This window comes from Geotrypetes seraphini, chromosome 6 (assembly GCF_902459505.1).
Source record: "Geotrypetes seraphini chromosome 6, aGeoSer1.1, whole genome shotgun sequence".
Classification (NCBI taxonomy): domain Eukaryota; kingdom Metazoa; phylum Chordata; class Amphibia; order Gymnophiona; family Dermophiidae; genus Geotrypetes; species Geotrypetes seraphini.
In genome coordinates, this window is record NC_047089.1 from 65,555,013 (window position 1) to 65,575,782 (window position 20,770).

Below are 20,770 nucleotides of genomic sequence, written 5' to 3' on the forward strand. Positions count from 1 at the left end.
TTACAGCTTTATAAAAAGTACAATATTCAAATTATAATGTGAAATATTTGACAAAATGAATACAATACAACTAACACAAAACTTGATTATAAACAACATTTTTAGTTTCACCTCCAGGAGCAAGAACATATAAATTCTTGGGTGAACCCACCCTTGAGCAAGCAACATAGAGTTGTCCATGGGAAAAACAGGGGGATCTTAAATCCACTCCACAGTATGTAATAGTTTGTCCGTGTGATTTGTTGAGTGTGATAGAGAATGCAAGTCTCACTGGAATTTGCAATCTCGTAAACTGAAAAGGAAGATGTGTTGCAAGTTTCATTCAAATCGGGCAAGCCGTTTTTGCGTTGGCAGCTTTTTACATTTTTTCCATTGACATGAATGGGTGAAATCTGATTTTCTGTTTGTGGCTCCGCCCACGTGTGCAGGTGGGCCGCGAGACCCCCAGAACATATCACCCCAGGAAGTGAGGGATCTGCATACCAAGTTTCATTCAAATCGGGCAAGCCGTTTTTGCGTTGGCAGCTGGTTTACATTTTTTCCATTGACATGAATGGGTGAAATCTGATTTTCTGTTTGTAGCTCCGCCCATGTGTGCAGGTGGGCCGCGAGACCCCCAGAACATATCACCCCAGGTAGTGAGGGATCTGCATACCAAGTTTCGTTCAAATCGGGCAAGCCGTTTTTGCGTTGCCAGCTGGTTTACATTTTTTTCAATGATATGAATGGGTGAAATCTGATTTTCTGTTTGTAGCTCCGCCCACGTGTGCAGGTGGGCCGCGAGACCCCCAGAACATATCACCCCAGGTAGTGAGGGATCTGCATACCAAGTTTCGTTCAAATCGGGCAAGCCGTTTTTGCGTTGGCAGCTTTTTACATTTTTTCCATTGACATGAATGGGTGAAATCTGATTTTCTGTTTGTAGCTCTGCCCACGTGTGCAGGTGGGCCGCGAGACCCCCAGAACATATCACCCCAGGTAGTGAGGGATCTGCATACCAAGTTTCGTTCAAATCGGTCAAGCCGTTTTTGCGTGATCGCAGCACATACACACACACATACATACACACATACATACCTCCGATTTTATATATATAGATTATTATTTCAAATAAGAAACTTGATACTTGATACTTATGGGTAAAAGAAATGCTAGGGATAGCACTGCAAGTCCCACCAGTCTCTCTTCCTGCCCAAACCCAATTCATCGCCACAATTTACCATCCTATTCCTAGGCCATCTACACCGCACTCATTCTATGGAGTCGACAGAATGAAAAAAAGTCTCGCCACGACTAAGGGGGAAATTCTCACTGGACTAAGGAGGACTGAATTCGCCGCGACTAAGGGGGAAAAAGTCTCACCGGACTAGGGGAATGTCTAGAAACGGTGCCTAAAATTTAACAAACGCCGTTTAAAACAGCAATAAAGCACACTGTTAAAGCACCTACCAGTGCCTACATATTACATGCCGGAATCGCGCCTATGTAGGTGCTTTAGGCATTCTATGCCTTCTAGTCCCCCCTGGTCCATCTATACAACCCATATTCTCTCCCTCCAAGCCAGTCTTCAACAGTCCCTCTTCCATACACGTTTGTTTGTTTTTTTTCTCTCAAACCATCTCCACTTCTTTCTCAACCCCTCCCTGCCTTAATGTCTATTTCCTCTGCTCATCTTCATATTCTATTTTTCCCTCACTTGTTTCTCTAATGCAGTTTGGCCTGTGTTTTGGGGTAGGATGTTTAACCCCGTACCTATTCCACTCCCCCATTCTATACTTCCCTGCTTTCTACATCCTTCTGACCTGCTTTGTTTTGCCCTCTACTAATTAATCCGTCCTATATGAGAGTACATCAGACATTAGGGTTGTCCAGAAAAACCTAAAGTTGAAAAAACTCTGTGAATTGAAGTTTTTCCCATGACTTGATTGTGCTTGATCAGAAAATTATTATTATTTTTTTTTTATAATGTTAAAGCCCTTCCTGGGGTTGCTCAAAACTAATGATTATATAAAGCTTTGTTTTTCTTAAAATTTGCTCTTATTTTCTTATAGCTATAACTTTTATGTTTTCACACTCAGCAATGATATATTGATAAAAAGATATTTTATGCAAAAAAAAAAACCCCAAAACCTAGCAGTATCTTATTAAATGACCCTTCGACATCTCACACAGACGGTGCGAAACCTTGTTGCAAGGAGTTGAACAGCAGGGCAGGCTTTATCTGACAATCTCAAGAAGACATTGACGGCCTCTTTTACAAAGCCATGCTAACGGCCCCGAAGCCCATAGAGATTTAAGGGGCTTCGGGGCTGTTGCCACACGGCTGTGTAAAAGAGGCCATGAGGCTCGGATTCATGACAGAGATATATGCATGCTGTGGAGGCAGTGCGTGTAAATATCTCTCGTGAATATTCATTGTGGATAGACTGAAAACTTGACTGGCTGGGATCAGTGGTGTAGCGAGGATGAGGGATGCCCCTCCCCCACCCTCTTCGCCTCCAGCTCCTTCCCTTACCTCTTTAACTTTCCCAATGTGAGCAGCATGCTGCCCACATCGGCTCTCCCTCTGACATCATTTCCTAGGCACGGGACCCGGAAGTGACAACAGAGGGAGAGCTGACGCTGGTGCGAGCAGCAGGTTCAAATTGAAGAGCTGGGGGGGGGGGGAGTGAAAGCATGCATCCAGCAGGGGGATGAGTGTGGGCTGAGAGGAGGATGGGTGCTGGCAGCCCTACCTAGAAGGCACCCAGGGTGGACCTCCTCTCCGTCCCACCCCACCCTTACTACGCCACTTGCTGGGATGCTTCCAGAATCAGGTTTTGAAACCACTGACATATAGGATTATTATTTTCTTATGTACAACAGAAGTTGACCATCTTACTGTTTGATTAGATATAGTTTTAAAACTGTTTTAAATAAAATTCCATCATCCCTGTTCCCTCTAAGACGTGCAGGTGCCCCCCAACCTAATTGCTACCAGTAGGGGGTGGTGCTTCAATATTGTGTTTTCAATTGCTAGTGACAGAGAGGTTCCCTGGAATCCTAAAAAGCTTGCCTGTCCCTCATTATTGAAGATGTGCAAGTGAAACAGCACCACAACCCCCTTCACCACTGGCAACAGTGTATGTGGAGGACTCCCGTTCAGTTAGAGGGAGCAGTGTCTGTCAGCATGCATGAAATGTTTTTAGTGCATTCCAAACCAAAGGAAACCCTTTCCTCCCTGCATGAAATCTTTGTTCCTTGCATCCACTGCATCATGCAATTATGCGGTCTTCTCTCTTTTCTCAGGACAATGACCCAGTGATTGGCTCCTGACCATTATCATCCACATAATGCATTCCGACAAGAACCACAAAGATGGCCAGGATGAGAAAGAGTCCTCGCCAATCCCCTCCTCTTCCCAGAATCCACCAGAATCCGAGCCTCTCGTTCTTCTACTCAATGAAGAAAACGTGAAGAAACTCAATAAAGAGTATGAGGAAGCAGCAGGCTCTCTCAAAAAGTTCTCGATGCAGGAATACATTCAGGACATTTATTTCTCAAAGATGGAAATGTTCACGAGCAGTGATATCACACCAGTGAATATTTCAGAGGACAGAGATCCCGGAGTGTCACTCCAAACCCCACAGTGGGAAGAAGAGGAAACACTGGAACAAGGTGCCACCTTAACAAATCTATTGGTTCAGTAAGTCAGCTGTGCAAGATCATGAGCTCTGTGAACATGTATTAAGCTTTATAGTAGTTTACAGAGATGTGATGGTACTGAGAAAATATTCTGGCCCAGTGGTTTTTAACCCAGTCCTTTGGTCCTATCCGGTCGGTGTTTCAGGAGAGCCAAAATAAATATGTTTGAAATGAATTGAATACTTAACTTTGCCTATTATCACAACCTTAATAAAAACATGTGGGAGCAATTTTGTAACTGGGTGCCTCATGTTAGGAAGCACAATGCTGCATAGGGAATGTCTATTCTAAACCGGCAATTGTGTGCACAGATGCTGTAGTGTATACAATATTGGCTTAAAGCCAAATAGATCTGTAAGTTTACTCTAGGCGTGCCAAAGTTCAACATGTCATGTGATAAGACCAGTAGCTTAGTAGGCGCCATCTTGGTAGGGGCACCGCCACCTCTCCACCCCCACACCATGCTCATATCCTCCCTTCCCAACCCCCATACCTCTTTAAAATCTTTGCCAGCACAAGTAACTATTCTGGCTTATTGTTCGCGCTGGCCTGGCTCCCTTTGAAATCACTTCCAGGTTGCAGGGCCAGGAAGTGACGTCAGAAGGAAAGCCAACACCAGCACAAGCAGCAGACCGGAGAAGCTGCTCGCACTGGCGAAGATTTAAAGAGGTACGAGGTGGAAGGGAGGGTGTGAGTGTGGCATAGGGGGCTCAGAATGAGCAGGGAGTTGGGGCGAAAGAGCAGAGAGGAGAATACGAGGGGGGTGCCATCACCCCACTGGACAAAACATACAGTATTGCCCTTTTAGCAATTAGGGAGGGTAATTTGCAAAGAGTTTCCACCAATACAACAGTGCTTTAACCCCATATTGGGCTTTTATCAAACTGCACACTCGACACAAGGGCAAATTTACACACATTTGCCTGTTATTTGAGAGGGCTAGAGCAGGATTGACAATTCCAAACATACTTTAAAGTGTCTGTGCATAAAAGGGACAAGGGAAAGAAGAAGGGACTTGATACACCACCTTAAATTACATACAGTATTCCCCCGATATTTGCGGGGGTTCTGTTACAGGAACCCCCACGAATCTTGAAAACCCGCAAATATGGTTTTTCATGGGGGAGACTAGAGAGGGCAGTGGGAGAGGCAGGAGAGAGCAGCTGGAGCGCCGGCGAGTGCAGGAAACGACTTGCTGTATGCTCCGACCGCCTCTTCCTGCACTAAGTCGGGCCTTACCAATCAGGAGCTGCATGTCAAAACAGCTTCTGATTGGATAAGGCCCAACTTAGTGCAGGAAGAGGCGGTTGGAGCATACAGCAAGTGATTTCCTGCACTCGCCGGCACTCCGGCTGCTCTCTCCTGCCTCTCCCGCTGCCCTCTCCTTGTCGGTGGTTCGCGGTCGGAAAATACCTCAAACGACCGGGGGAACACTGTATAGGTTCTTATTTTGTACCTGGGGTAATGGAAAGTTAAGTGATTTGCAAAAAAGAAGGATCGAGCAGCCTCAGGTAAAACAACGTGGATGAAAACAGAAGAGTGAGGTGCTGAGAATATCAGAAGAAGATTTATTATGTCCAGAGGTTGGTGGCATACGAGGCTTGACCCGGCACATCTGTGTTTCGGCGAAAGGATCCTTTTGTCAGGAGTCACATATACACAGTGTATTGTGAAAGTTGCTTAACACCACTGCAGAGCCCAAAAATGTCAAAAGGATTAAATCAGGGTCCTGAAGACCAAATCTTTAAAACCACACAAAAGCCGACAGTCAAAGGCCACAGCACAGAAATGTGCTATCGCTCTCAGTTTATGTTCAAGTTCAGTTTCTTTAATATACTGCAAATATAAAACCAAGGTAAATCTAAGCAGTTTGCAATAAACGAGTGACAGTGTTGCACTGCATATTTCTGTGCTGCGGCTTTGTGCCTTTAAAGATTTAGGGCTCCTTTTACTAAGCTGCGTTAATGTTTTTAGCACACACAGGATTTTAGCGTGCGCTAAACCCACGCTATGTGACTAGAACTAATGCCAGCTCAATGCTGGCATTAAAGTCTAGCGCACGCACGCTATTCCGCACATTAAAGCCCTAACGCGGCTTAGTAAAAGGAGCCCTTGGTCTTCGTGAGCCTGTTTTAATCATTTTGACATTTCTGCTCTGCTGTTGTGCATGTGGCCCCTGATGCAGGATCCTTCTGCTGAAACACAGCTGTGTCAGGTCAAGTCACCTGTGCCACCAACCACAGGACATAATAAATCTACTTTTTGCTTTCTTCTTCTGTTTTCATCCAAATTAAGTGATTTGCTCAGAGTTGCTACAGTGGGAATTGAACCAGGTTCCCTTGGTTCTCAGGCCACTGCACTAACCATTAGACTACTTCTCCACTTAGCCTGGATTAATTTTGTGTCCCAAATATCACATATCTTCAAGTTTCAAGTTTTATTAGCTTTAATATACCGACCATCTAGCCAGTTTACAATGCTAAAAAATTTAAAGGTTAAAAAAAAAAAATATATATATATATATATAATAATTATAAGAGGGGGAAGAGTGAACATTAAGGACAATTTACAAATACAAACTTGGACTTGAGGGTAAAGAGGGGAAGTGGGAGTCAATAAATATATCATTACAAACAAAGTAAAAGAACAGGGAAGAGGGGGGATATGACATCAGGAGTGGGGGGTCGCTTCTTTAAAACGGTTGATGATAAGTTTTACTAGCTGTTGGAGATGAAGTATTTAAGGGCTGTGATATGCATTTTGAAATAAGAACGTTTTTAGTTTCGTTTTAAATTTGTCGATGAAATTTTCGAGGCGGAGTTGAGGTGGCATAGCGTTCCACAGTGGCGTACCTAGCTTATGTGACACCCGAGGCCCATCATTTTTTGACACTCCCCCCCCCCCCCATCTATATGAAAAATATGATTTTTAGTAACAATCTACATATCGCACAACAAGAGTGTACCTAGGAAAAGGCAGCATCTTAAGCACTGCAGTGAGCACTAGAACACCAACACATACATTGTAAAACTAAACAAACCAGATCCTGCACAGTCAATTGATCCAGTACAGTCGATGCTATCAGAAAGTCATGTCCCCTTCATACACACAGACAAATACACCTTTGCCCAATATGGAATAATCACAAACTAAAAATAGAAATATGTAGACAAAAGTTAAACTGAACTGCCAAGAAACCAGACTCTGCATACAATGCAACACCACAACACCACAAAAACAGTAATACATGTCCTCTAATACTGTGCAAAATATAAAGACAGTAGATGTAAGTTTGAAAAACTGATATATAACAATCACCACTTTACAAATTAACAAATAAAAATAAAACAAATAATGAGAAATATGAAAATATCATTTTATTGGACTAATCCCCGTAAGCTCGGTCCTCATCCCCACAAACCACCTGATTCCATCCACACAAGCCTTGAATTGTTTTATATTGAACTTATTATATTAAAGTATAAAAAGAAACAATATTCTGTACAATTGTCAATTTATAAATCAGCGTCTTCTCCCCACTCTCTCTTCCCCATTTCCCTTCAGCGTCCTCAGCCCACTCTCTCTCCACTTTCCTTTAGCGCACGCACATAAAAACAAGCAAGTAATTTTATATCATTTTCATTCTATTCATTCATAGAAATTAAAGTCTAAATAATGCCAGTCACATAACAAAACTTGATTTTACAAAAATAATTCCCTGCAGTCAAGCCTGCAAGGATTACTAGATGTCTTTCAGAAGCTCCCCTCCCTCCCTCCCCGTTACCTTCGTGACCAAGTCAAAATGATCTACCAACAATAAAATTTTAAAAACACAAAGCACATTGTACGCAGAGAAAATGTTAATTATCATTTATATTCTGCGGGTTTTCAAAGAGGTCAAGGCAGATGACTTTATGCAATGTCATCTAAGTAACAACTATACAAAAATAGACAAATATACCCCCTCCCTTTTTATTAAACCACGATAGCGTTTTTAGCGCAGGGAGCTGCGCTGAATGCCCCACGCTGCTCTCGACGCTCCCTGCGCTAAAAACTGCTATTGCAGTTTAGTAAAAGGGGCCCATAGTGCAAAATATAGACAGCATATATAAATTCTCAGAACGGAAACATTTTGATCACTAAATTGAAAATAAAATCATTTTTCCTACCTTTATGTTTGGTAATTTCATCAGTCTCTGGTTGCACTTTATTCTTCTGACTGTGCATCCAATATTTCTTCCCTTCTTTCAGCCTCCTGTATGCTTCCTCTCCTCCAGACTTCATTCCCTCCCCCAACTTTTTCTTTGTTTCATCCTGTCCCCCTCTTTCTTTCTCTCTCCATGCCCCCTTTCTTTCTGTATGTCTGTCTTTCTCTCTCTCTCCGTGCCCCATTTCTTTCTTTCACCTTGCCCCCTTCTTTCTTTCTCTCTCCATGCTCCCTTTCTTTCTCTATGTCTGTCTTTCTCTCTCTTTCCCCATGCCCCATTTTTTTCTTTCTTTCACCCTGCCCCCTTTCTTTCTTTCTGGCTCCCTAGTTCCCCCCCCCCCTTTCTTTCTTTCTCCCTTCCCTCCCCCATGCCACCGCCACTACCACCACCATGCTGCCACCACCGCTGAGGAAAGGCTGCCACTGGCCATCGGAAACAGGCTGGCGCCAAATTTGCCCTCCTTCTTTTCCCGCGGGCCGACCAACTCTGGCTGCCCGATGTCAATTCTAACGTCAGAGAGGACGTTCCGAGCCAGCCAGGCAGCGATTGGCTGGCCCAGAGAGTCCTCTCCGACATCAGAATTGACATTGGACAGCTAGAGTTGCTCGGCTCGGGGAAGAGAAGCAGCAGGGAGGGAGAATTCGGCGCCGGCCTCTTTCTTTCCCCGGCGGCAGCCTATTCCCCGGTAAGTGGCCAGCTGAACACCCCCTCGGGCCTTGCACCTGGGACGGACCGCCCCCCCCCCCTCCTCCCCTTGGTACGCCACTGGCGTTCCATAAAGTTGGAGCAACTACGGAGAAGTTCATTTTCCTGGTGTAGTAGAATTCTTTGATGGAAGGGATAGTCAATAGAGTCTGATCTGCTGATCTAAGTGTTCGAGAAGGTCAAAGAGGAATGATGAGTTTATCGAGAAAAGATGGAAGTCACCTTATAGCATATAAATCACAATAAACACAAGATTTGTGAGTATTTGTGTGAAAAGCTCAGACCCACAACCTACTACTACTACTACTATTTATTATTTCTATAGCGCTGAAAAGGCGTATGCAGCGCTGTACATTTTAACATACAATAGACAGTCCCTGCTCAGAAGAGCTTACAATATAATTTAGGCAGAACATTACAGGGTTGGTGAGCTACAATTCATGAAACTTGAGTTGGGGGTTTGAGGAATTATGTGACAGCAGTATTTTAGCAGCACTTGTCATGAAATAATATATGAGCCTGGATGATGAGCCTTAGCCACCTTGCAATCCAGTTAAGTTGAAATTATACTATATCAAGTTAAGATCTATTAATGCATAATAAATATACAGGTAGTAAGAGATAATGATTAGCAGTGATGGTCTCATCAGCAACCAGCTCCGTGTTTTTTTCACTAGAGGTTTGGTTGTGGGTCTGAGCTTTTCATACAAATACTCACAAATCTTGTGTTTATAGTGATTTATATGCTATAAGGTGACTATTCATTGAAGATATATGTTATATCACATGAGTCCTGGAATTTTTCCATAGAGTTTTTGTTTGCCAAATATCATATATAAATGTGAGCTCATAGTTTTTCCATGGCTATTTCTCAAAGTGAAAGTACATGCGTGCTTTGTCTTTGAAAATCCGGCAAAATCCACACAGAGAAAAGTATGTGCACTCTTATTACCCAGATGTACAGTTTAAAAACATAACATAAGAATTTATTTCTAGACTGCCATTACCGTAAAGTTCAGTGCGGTTTACAATAGACTAGCTACGATACATAAATCGACGTAAAGACTATGGGGTCCTATTATCAAGGCACGGAAGGCGGTTAACGCGCGGAATACCGTGCGTCCAACTGCCTGCTGCGCTAGTCGCTAGCGCCTCCATTGATGAGGCGTTAGTTTTTTGACTTGCTGTGGGGGTTAGCGCGTGATGAAATGTCCGACGCGCTAACCCCCTTAGCACGCCTTGATAAAATGAGCCCTATGTTAATATTAGGAGCGAAGAAATTTAATAAACAAGAAAGTCTTAAGTTGTTTCCTGTAATGAAGGTAAGAAATGGATGATGATGAGAGCCGCTTGAAATCCTTGTCCCATAAAGCAATTTGAAAAGAGGGTTTTATCATGATATCTTTTGTACCTACAGCCCTTAGATGGAGGAAAATCAAAAAAGGCTTTGGCAATACGCGAGTGTTGCGTAGAAGACTAACAAAATAGCTCAGTTAGGTAGGACGGAACCAAACCCATTAATACCTTATAATAGAGACACCCCAATTGAAAGAGAATTTGTGCCTCCACAGGTAACCAATGCAATTCACGATAACAATATGTAATGTGGTCATATTTTCTCAGTCCATAAATGAGCCTAACCGCAGTATTCTGGATTATTTGCATCTTAAGTAGATTTTATCTAGGGCTCCTTTTACGAAGGTGCGCTAGGGCTTTGACGTGCAGAATAACGTGCAGTACATTGCCCCGCACTCTAGACCTTAATGCCAGCATTGAGCTGGCATTAGTTCTAGAAGTGTAGTGCGCAGTATAGCGCACGGTAATTTCCTGCGTGCGCTAAGAACACTAGCGCACCTTGGTAAAAGGAGCCCTTAGTGTTTGCCAAATAAATGGTATTGCAATAATCCGAATGCCCGAGAACCAATGACTGTACCAGAATCTAAAATTTTAGGGGGGCAATTTTTAATAATATCTACCTAGATGCAAAATCCACAGATATTTGAAAAGAAAACATGGATACATTTCTATGAAAATTTCTCCAGGGGAAGGTTCCTGCTTTATCTGCAGATATTTTTCCCTTCAGAAAAACACAGATAGATTTGAAAATGTAATCTACCTAAAATATTTCCCTCCTTTGACCTCCAAGAACACCTATCTTTTGTGATCTAAAATATATGCTTGCTTTCTTTTTTAATCCCTATGCAATTTTCAGATAGTCAGTTTATACAGAGAAATCTTTATTTCCTCAGGCAAATGGTTTCTGAAAACTGACCTCTGAGTGGCTCAGCCATTTCCTCCTACTCCATTACCATGTATTTGTGGGTTTATCCTTACATTGTACCTTCCACTTATGCATCAAAACCTTCAAGTTTGAGCTACATATTGACTGTGCCAGTCTAATGCGGCCTCAGTGGCAGAAATCGCACCTACCTTGGAGCTCCAGACACATACATCTGTTCTTGAGCAGGTGTACAGTAAGGTGTTCATTTTCAGAGCAGATGACAGCACAAAATGCCTAAACAAATGTTCAACTAAACTAAACTAAGCCTTAGGTTTATATACCGCATCTTCTCCACTGAAGTGGAGCTCGACACGGTTTACAGAGTTTAAAAAATATGGGAAGAGAGAAGAGAAAGAGTTTACAAAGCATAAAAAGAGGGGATGTAATCAGGAGAAGAGATTATTATATGCTAGAGAAAAGCCAGGTTTTCAGTTGTTTTCGGAATAGTTGGAGGGAGTCCAGGTTCCGCAGCGGGACAGTGGCCGGTGATTTTGGAGAGGAGGGATCTACCCAGTTTACCTGCGTGGAGAATGCCGTGTAGAGAGGGGAAGGATAGTTTATGTCTGTGGGCAGATCTGGTGGTAGTTGGTGTTGGGGCGAGGAAGGATAGAGGGATTAGGGGCGGAAGGATGCCGTGAATGATCTTGAAAGCCAGGCAGGAGCATTTGAAATGAATTCTGGAAAGTACTGGGAGCCAGTGAAGATTGGTAAGTAGAGGGGAGACGTGGTCATATTTGCGTTTAGCAAAAATCAGCTTAGCCGCAGTGTTCTGGATAAGCTGGAGTCTGCGTTAGGCCTAAGTAGATGGCGTTACAATAATCGAGTTTGGATAGGATTGTTAAAAACTGTTAAAAACGTTCCAGTCCTGATTTTGGATCATCAAAATGTGGACTTTTCACACTCCAGTTTATCCAAATAGCAAAAGGGGCATGTTTTAGGCGGGACTAGGGAGGACCCAAAAGTAGGATGGCCGACAGGAATTTTCACACAGGAGGAAATATTCACGTGGAAAAAGAAAAATGTTTTTATCTAGACCTGTTTCAGTCATGCCCAATTTACAAAAAAAGATGTTCTAATTGAGCAGCTAACCACTGGACGGTTTGAGCAATGACACCTCCTTAATCCTCCAGTGGATGCAGTTTTACTTTCAGGGGGGAAATTCTGCCAGAAAGGAACACCAGGTTCTATGTCAACTGCAGGCATTATGGCCTTTCTGAAGAAAGAAGCAAGTAGGTCAGAGAAATAGCCTACTTGAAAATGTGATGGCCTCTAAGCCATATCATGCAAGTTCAAATCCATTGTAACTCTATTACTGCAATTTTTAATCCGGGGTCCCTCCAGGCCGTGGCATACCGAGGATAAGAGTCACCCGGGGCGTTGCCACTCCTCCCCCATCCTCTGTTCCACCCCTCACCTCCACACGCTCCTTCCCCGCCCCCTCCTGCTGCGCACACGTGCGCCACTTCCCTTCCCCTATACCTCTGTAACGTTCCTGGTGTGAGCAACACCCCCCAAGCTGCTGCCGCACCAACGTCAGCTCTTTCTTTGACGTAACTTCCCAGGAGCAGGTCCGTGAAGTGACGGCAGAGGAGGAGCTGACGCTGGCGCGACGGCAGCTTGGGGGGTGTTGCTCACACCAGGAACGTTACAGAGGTATAGGGGAAGGGAAGCGACGTGCACGCAAGGCAGTGGGGGGCAGGGAAGGAGCAGGAGTTGGATGGGTGTCTGCACCCTCACCAAGATGGCGCTTGGGGCAGACTATCCCGCCTTACTATGCCACTGCCTCCAGGAATACTAACGATATCGTATCCCTGCAAGCCAGAAGGCTATTGAAATGGTATACATTCAGGTAGGGTTTTCCAAGAAATCTGGGCCCCTAGACCTGCCCCCAGACCCGCCCAGTTCCACCCATCCCCGCCCTAATCCTGCCCCCAGTCCCGCCTTAACCACGCCCCCCACTACCTGTTCTTGTCAGACAGAGAGGAAGTCCGAGCATGCGCAGATGCCACGCGCATGATATCATCGCGTGCCATCCACCCTTTCGCAGACCTCCTCCCTGCCCGAGGCAATTTGAGGAGGCTTTTCAAAACCCGGACAAACTGCCAGGTTTTGAAAAGTCATCCGGACCCCCGGACATGTCCTCAAAAGAAGGACATTTCTGGCTACTTTATTTTTCAATAGGATGGAGCTCCTGCACAATGAGCTCGCAAAACAGTTAAGCTCTTAATTAATGAAACCCAGAATCGTTAAGTCAACAGCTCAGTGGTGTTGGAGACTGTGAATGTGTCAAGGCTGAAGGAGGACACTTTAAATACAAATTATGAATTCAAAAAGAAAAAAAACATTATACCAATGTATTTTCTAAGACAGTGTATCGCAAACTGTGTGCTGCAGCACACTAGTGTGCCACGGCAGATTCCAAGTTTCCCACAAGACGCCAGCAAGGAGGAGAGGCACCGGCTGACTGCTTACAGAACGTGCTTCTCGTGGCAAGAGGCATGTCCAGTAGGCTGTCAGCCAGCACCAACGACTCTCCTCCTCGCTGGCACCTCTCCTCCGCTCCCCCACCAGCAAAGGAACAGGTACAGGGTCCAGCCGGAGGGCCTCCGTGCATGTGCGGATGATGACGTGATGACATCATGCATACACATGATGTCATTGCATCAACATCAGCGCACTTCCGGGTGCCTTCCATCCGTGGCACTGGGTTTAGTGTGCCCCAGTGCCGAAAAGTTTGCAGGACACTGTTCTAAGGTCATACTAAATGTTTAAACAATCGCAAAGTATTTTGAAACTACGGCCCCTGAAGTCCTCCATTGTGGCTTTCAAACAGTTGGTTGAAATGCACTTCAAATCCTGTAAAATGCATTCATTTCAATCGTGCCCACTTGGTACAGTAACTGAAACAATCTCTTACATGTGACTCAGGTGTCTCATTTATGGAATTTGCTAATGTTGACCTTACAAAATAAAGTGAGTTTTTAAAATATATCCTTGAAGTGTCGTAGAACCAATATTAGCATTAATTTTTAATGTTTAAGGTCCAGTCTGAAGAAGCAGGTTAAGGCGGTTTACAAAATTAGTAGTATGTGTAAGCTTGAAATCTTTTGGTGGCCCTCAGAGCTTTTTCGTATTCACATTGCAGCCTTATACATGAAAAAGGTTGGAAATTACTGATGTAAGGGGTCTTGTTTTTTCCAGACACCATAAACATGCCTATACCCAAATCATGTAAAAGTAAGCATGTGCTCATGAGCGCATATCCTTTTCAATGCATTTCCCTTGGAAGCTGGATGGGAGAACACTAAGTGCACTGCTGCCTATGGGGGATGGTGCTTCAATATTGTGTTTTCAATAGATAAGGAAAGGTAGATTCCATGGAGTCCTGCAGAAGTTGCCTGTTCCTCACTGTTGAACATGTGTTAGTGAAACAGCACCCCTCGCTGGCAGGACTCTCGGTGGAGGACTCCTGCTCAGCTTAGGGGAAACAGTTGCATATGTGAATGTTAGGTTGGTTCACTATTATAAAATTGCTTTTGATATAAATAATTTTGAGCATGTGATTTTTTTTCCCCATACTTTTTTGACAAAATATATTTAATGAATGTATGTGTTAACCATACAATATATTGCTACTCAAGCACGATCACTTATTTACCAAGTTTCCCATTTTGCCCCTTTTTTGATGTTTTATTCCCTGAATTCAAAATTGGGGGGCAAATTTGCATCTCTAGTTTATCGCTCAATGGTTCCATATGTGTTGTAAAAATAGGTGTTTCAGCATCAGAACTTGGGACGACATGAATAAGTTAGACAGGAATACAATAATCCTTTGTGCACATTTTGAGAAATTTCAGGGTAGTAATTGGGATTGCATTAAATATATGTGTATCGACCGTGTTTCCAAGAGGTGAAAGGAGAAATCAATTGAATTTATTATTGAGATGAGAATCTAAATGGATTTTTTACTTGAACATGGTTAATCCTCATGGGCTGAATGATAACTAAGTTAAAACATCCTTTCTAATTAATTGTGAAAGTATTGTCAAAATAATGAGAAATCAATTTGCATGCGATGTGTACTGATGAAAACTAATCATTGATGAATTTGAAGTAATTGATTTTAATTGAAGGAAGGAAATTTGTGTTCTTTATGGACGTCTTATCTGGGTTTTGTTGGCAACCTCCTCAGGTAGTTTGTGATGGTGGGAGGAGGTTTGGGGGGGTTTACTTTTCTGCATGCTGGGGTCTTGATTCAAAAACCTCAGGTAAACACAAGGTCTTCCAATGAGCTAAGGTGCCACATACTTTCAAGTGCAACAACCTGGGATTTTTTTCTCTGTATAACCCTCCATTAATGCATGTTATTTCTGCACAAGACTGGCCCAAACATTAAGCAAGACTAGATGGTCACTTAGGGCAGCAGCTTCTGGGGAGGGGGCAGAAAAAGCTTGCCTCAGTCAAAGCAAAACAATGAAGTACTGACAGCCACATAAACTCAATCGGCATCAGAGCCAGATTAAGACAGACAAACTAGGTATGGGCCCAAATGTTTAGGAGAGCCCTGTCAGATGTACTCAGGATTTAGGAGATTAGGATTGCCGACTGAATGGATTTTTTCAGGATTCTACAAATTTGTAAATTACTTATGTCAAAGCTAGAAGGATGGCTAAGTGTGTAGATAGTTTTCAGAATTTAGCCCGCTATAGCAGTCCAGTATTTCCCCCTTCCAATGCAGAAGCTGAGGTAGAATGCAGCCAATGGGAAGGCTTCTAGTCATAGGAAGGAGGGGCTGAGCTGCAAGGGCTGTGGGAGGAGCTGAGCTCTACATAGAGTCTTTGGAGAGAACCAGTGGAACCAGTGAGTGTTCTGGGTCAAGAAGGTGGGCGTTGATTGTTGCAAAGGAGCAGAACTGAAGAATGGGAACAGTGTGAAGGATCTGCTGTCGGCTGAGGAAAAGGACTGGCAGCAAATGTATATGATGGCGGGATGACCTGGGGGGAAGGTGTCTCTGCCTGAATAAACACATGAGCAGCATCTGATAAAGGAGGATACTTGGCCCTGCCCCATTCTGCTCTTGGGCCTGCCCCACCCCCTAGGTCCACCCCAGTCCACCCCTGACCCCGCCTCATTCTGCCTCCCAACCCCAGCTCCATGCAAACCTCATCTCTTCAGGCCAGGTCTGGAATGGATCTGTGCATGTGTTGACGTGATGATATCGCATGAATGTGTGTGCACAGGCACGCCAAATTCAGCCCCGATGTTACTAGCTTTTCAAAACCCAGACAAAGTGCCGGGTTTTGAAAAGCCGTCCGGACAGTCCTCTGAAAAGAGGACATGTCCGTGTAAATCCGGACGTCTAATAACCCTAAGCAGGACAGTACTAGAAAAGAGAGCTAGAAATTATATGTAGTTGTATAAGTTTCTGTGTATCTGGTGAGAACAGTCTCATCAATAAAGATCCCCTTTGGAAATCTGGGCTAGGGTGGAGAACTTCAGTGAAGAGAAATTTTCAGCAAATTCCTTTGAACACTATCCTAATACTGCCTCCATTCTGCCTAAATTCTTTCAACTAAATCAATTAAACACGGTCAAAACGCCTCAGAAATGGTTTGCAATATTAAGATCTCCAAATATAATCAAAACAATACATAAATTATCATAGTGATACCAAAGTTGTTCTTCATAATAATTCATGACAAAAGGACCCTCAGAAGAGGACCCTCAGAAGAGATTCAACACATATAAATAATCTTGTCGCACCAAATATTCGAATATTCATAGCCAAACATATTCATGTCCATATTCACAACACTTATCTTAGTAATTCTGATGATATTTCAATGCTCCAACTAGGGCCGACAAACATGTTTCGCCACTGAAGGGGCAAAAGATGCATCCATGGCTGTTCCTGAAATTTTCTGGTAAAATGTGTTTGCAAATAAAAAATAATTATAAGTTATGGCAAACCTAGTCAAACCAATCAGAAATTCCACTGGGATCTTTGACTCAATACTTCCTCAAGAACAACCAAAGCCTCATCTTGAGAAATACTGGTATATAAAAAACAGACATCTAAAATGACCAAAAGACATCCTGTAGGAATTGCCTACAGGGAATACAATAATTATAAAAAAAAAAAAAAAAAAAGAGTATCTCTAATAAAGGATTTTCCTTATAACACAAGAGGCTGAAACAAAATATTCAAGTATTTACAAGATATTTCTAGTAGGAAATTACAGGCAGCCACAATAGGGTGACAAGGGGGCTTCTCAAGGAATTTACAAATTTTAGGCAAAATATAAAAGAAAGGTACCTGGAAATATCTAAAATTCAAAAAATTATATTCATGTTTTGTCAAAAAACCTTGCTTAAGGCCATCTAATATAAGAGTAGCTATCCAAGAAGCATCTAACACTTTATACATCTGCACATCTTCTGTCTTAAACATTCTTTCTTCCATATAATATTCTGTATCCTACATGACAATAGACCCACCCTTATCAGCCCTCCATTTCACTATAGAGGCTTCATTCTTTAATTTCTTCAAAGCTTGCCTTTCATCTCTAGTGATATTTTGTTTAAAAAAGGTCTTTCTTCAAAATTTGACAAATCTTTTAATACTTACTCCTTAAAGGTTTGCTGTAGAGAAAGGTGAGGCCAGTTTCTTCTGTGTTTTGAGCCATTTGGTGCAATTCCTTAGTGAGAGTGAAGAATTTTGTGTTTGGCAAAGACTGCTGATGGAGAATTAATGTTGCAGTCCCTGATAAAGCTGGAGGCAAAACAGGGCCACTATTGGCTTTTTTTGTGAATGCAAAATAAAGAATACACTGGACTTTGCTTTTCTTCAACAGTTATGGTTGTGAGTTGTGAATGATATGGGATTGTGTCTATGAAAACTGTGCTTAAAGACACATTTTTGCTATTTTTTTGAAGATTGCAATAGAGTGATGTTCCATATTTTTCGCTCCATAAGACACACTTTTTTCCCCCGAAAAAAGTGGGTGGAAATGTCTGTACGTCTTATGGAATGAATATTACCTTTATAAATCCTGGTGGTCCAGTGCTGTTTCAGCTTTCTGTGCTCTTGCCTGGACCCACACCGCTCCCTGAATGGCTGTATTCAGTTCTCTCAGGACTCGTGAGAACTTACAGCAGGCATTCAACGAATGGTGCAGGGCCAGGCAAGAGCACGGAAAGTTTGCTCCTGCCAATATACCACTGGATCACCAGGATTTAAAATGGTATGGGGTGGGAGGTAAAAAACATGGAAATACAACAATGTGCATTCTTAGATGGGGGGTTAAAACATGGAAATACCACAACGAGAGGGGGAGGTGGAACTGGATACACCATGTGGGACAGGGTACACCATTTGGTTCAGAATTTTTTTTTCTTGGTTTTTCTTCCTCTACACCTAGGTGCGTCTTATGGTCAGGTGCGTCTTATAGAGCGAAAAATATAGTACTTAAAGTGGAGGGGGTTTTTTACCAATGACTGGAGAAACTCCTATATATAAAATATATTCCATCTCATGAAGTTAGAACTTGTTGGAGCAAGATATCTAAGGTCTTTTTTCTCCACTATTTGAAACTTATACAGTCTCTATTGATATAATTACTATAGCGCTTAACCTGTTTTCTAGTTATACTTTATATTTTTTAGGCTATGCTAGTAAGATTACATAGTTTATTCCTCTTTATAACTTTAGTATTACAGTATAGACATATAGTAGTGTACTGAAAAAACAAAGCATCTCCAAGATGGTAGATTTGTAAACAAAAGGATTTTTTCCTTCCCTAGAATTCTGGACAGTGTTGCCAACACATTTCCAGGATGGCTCTACCTTATCCAGCTCAGAAAGCAAGAAATCGAGGTGAGGAAAATAAAGGCTAAAGCTTTTCTAGATCATTCTATTGACTTTTCCATAAGGGCCTTATAAATCATCTGTGAAAAGGGTCAGGTAACTCTGAAAGATAACCTTATAGAACATGTGGCAGATTAGCTGCACTGCAGCCCTGTATTGAGGGGTCCCTAAAAGTGCTAAATTTATATTTTTCTTGGAGACTTGAATACAGTCATTGAGGAGACATGTTCATGCCTTGTTTAAACCCCCTTTTACAAAAGCGTAGCATAGTTTTTGGCGCCGGCCATGGCGGTAATAGCTTCAACGCTCATATGAGCGTGGGAGCTGTTACCACCACAGCCGGCACTAAAAACTGCGCTGTTTTTTTGTTTGTTTTTGTGGGGGTTTTTTGGAGGGGGGTAAATACAGCAGGCTACCCAGCCTTACAAAGAAAAGTAAAAACAATGTCAGAAATATCTTCCTAGGTTGTCATTTTGTCAAATGTTCAAAAGCACCTAAGTGTTATGTTAAGGATGTCTGGGATCCTCCTAGGCATCAAGGGAAATACTGAGGATAGCATACAGCAAAGAGGTGTGTCAGCTATTACAGACCCCAGATCGTTCTTTTCGGCGTTGTTGGAAGTTGTATGTTTTTCACCAGCTGATTGCTTTGCCCTTGATGCAGCCAACTCTGGTGAAATGTTGCCACATCGGGCATTATTTCTTGGAGTGTACTGAATAAAGTTTATGTTCTTCATATGGTCTACTTCTTTTTTTTTCTTTCCCATTTTGGATCTTGTAGCCCAGCTGCCTTACTGCTTTCTTACCCCAATTTCAGGCACTACTGGAAAAATAATCACTAATACGTTACTCTTGGTGTTGAGTGAGATACTGTAACATGCATCTTCTGTTCTAGTCAGGCTTCCTTAGACAAGTAAGGGTAGAAGATGGAAATAATGGTGAGAGGGCGAAGTCCTAAGAGCTTGTGAGAAAACAAGGTAATAGAGAATGACATGGGGGACACATTTTTCACTTATTCATTCAAACCAGAGCCCTATATGGAAAATAACACAATACTCTACAACACTACAAGGCCTTAATCACATACATATGTCATTCACACACCCATAACAAGGAGAGAAAAAGAAAAAGAAGTGGAGAAAAAGGCCTCAGTTCAGCTTCATTTGGCCAAAAAAACTCCACTCCTTCAAAACTATTCCTGCATGAACGCCAAAAAAATATGTAAACAAAGAAAAAAGCAACTGTAGTAGCCTGCAGTGTAGTATTGAACAGCACACCTCGTAGAGATGAAAATCAGTGGGAAAATACAGCAAGAGGCATTATGGTACGGTTTATAACATCAACACTGAAGCAAGAAAAAAACACTTAGCCGCTACTGGCTATTAAAACCAAGCCAGGCAGCCACTGCACCCAACGGGGAACCCTCCGTTTCGCGTCGTATCGTTGCGTCAGGGGTGATGGTTCCGTTGCTTCACATCCAGATATTCCAGACCCACCGTGCGCCTCAAGCTCTCTCACCACTTCATCGATTAATACTGAAGCTGAACTGAGGCCTTTTTCTCCACTTCTTTTCCTTTTTCTCTCCTATTTATGGGTGTGTGAATGACATATGAATGTGATTGTAGTGTTGTAGAGTATTGTATTATTTTCCATCTAGGGCTCTGGTTTGAGTGAATAAGTGGTATATTCTGGCCCTTATCCTTTAGTGAAGTATTCTAGTGGGACATATTTTTCCCCATTCCTGCAGAAACTCATTTTCCCATCCCGGCGAGTTCTTTTCTTGTCCCTGTCCCATTCTCCTGTAAGCTCTGTCCTCGTCTGCACAAGCCTCAAATACTTTAAAATCATAAGTATTCGAGGCTTGTGTGATTTAAGGCAGAGCTTATAGGAATGGTGCAGGGACAGTGGCAAAACTCGCAGGGACGGAACAGGGAACTTGAGTTCCTGCAGGGGCGGGGACAAATTTGTCCCCGTGTCATTCTCTATAAGGTAACATGCATCTAACTTCTGACACTTTAAACTTCTT

The 20,770-nt window shown here is 42.7% G+C and overlaps 1 protein-coding gene across 6 annotated transcripts in view; it reads left to right on the plus strand.

The window, feature by feature from the left end:
* ERICH6B (glutamate rich 6B) overlaps positions 1-20,770 on the plus strand; it is a 132,650-nt gene that overhangs the window by 42,070 nt on the left and 69,810 nt on the right. For all 6 annotated transcript variants that reach the window (XM_033950522.1, XM_033950523.1, XM_033950524.1 and 3 more), the window contains exons 2-3: positions 3,289-3,657; positions 18,682-18,754. In XM_033950522.1, the coding sequence (XP_033806413.1) occupies positions 3,333-3,657; positions 18,682-18,754 (398 nt within the window). In that variant the 5' untranslated portion in view covers positions 3,289-3,332. The remainder of the gene's footprint in view (positions 1-3,288; positions 3,658-18,681; positions 18,755-20,770) is intronic.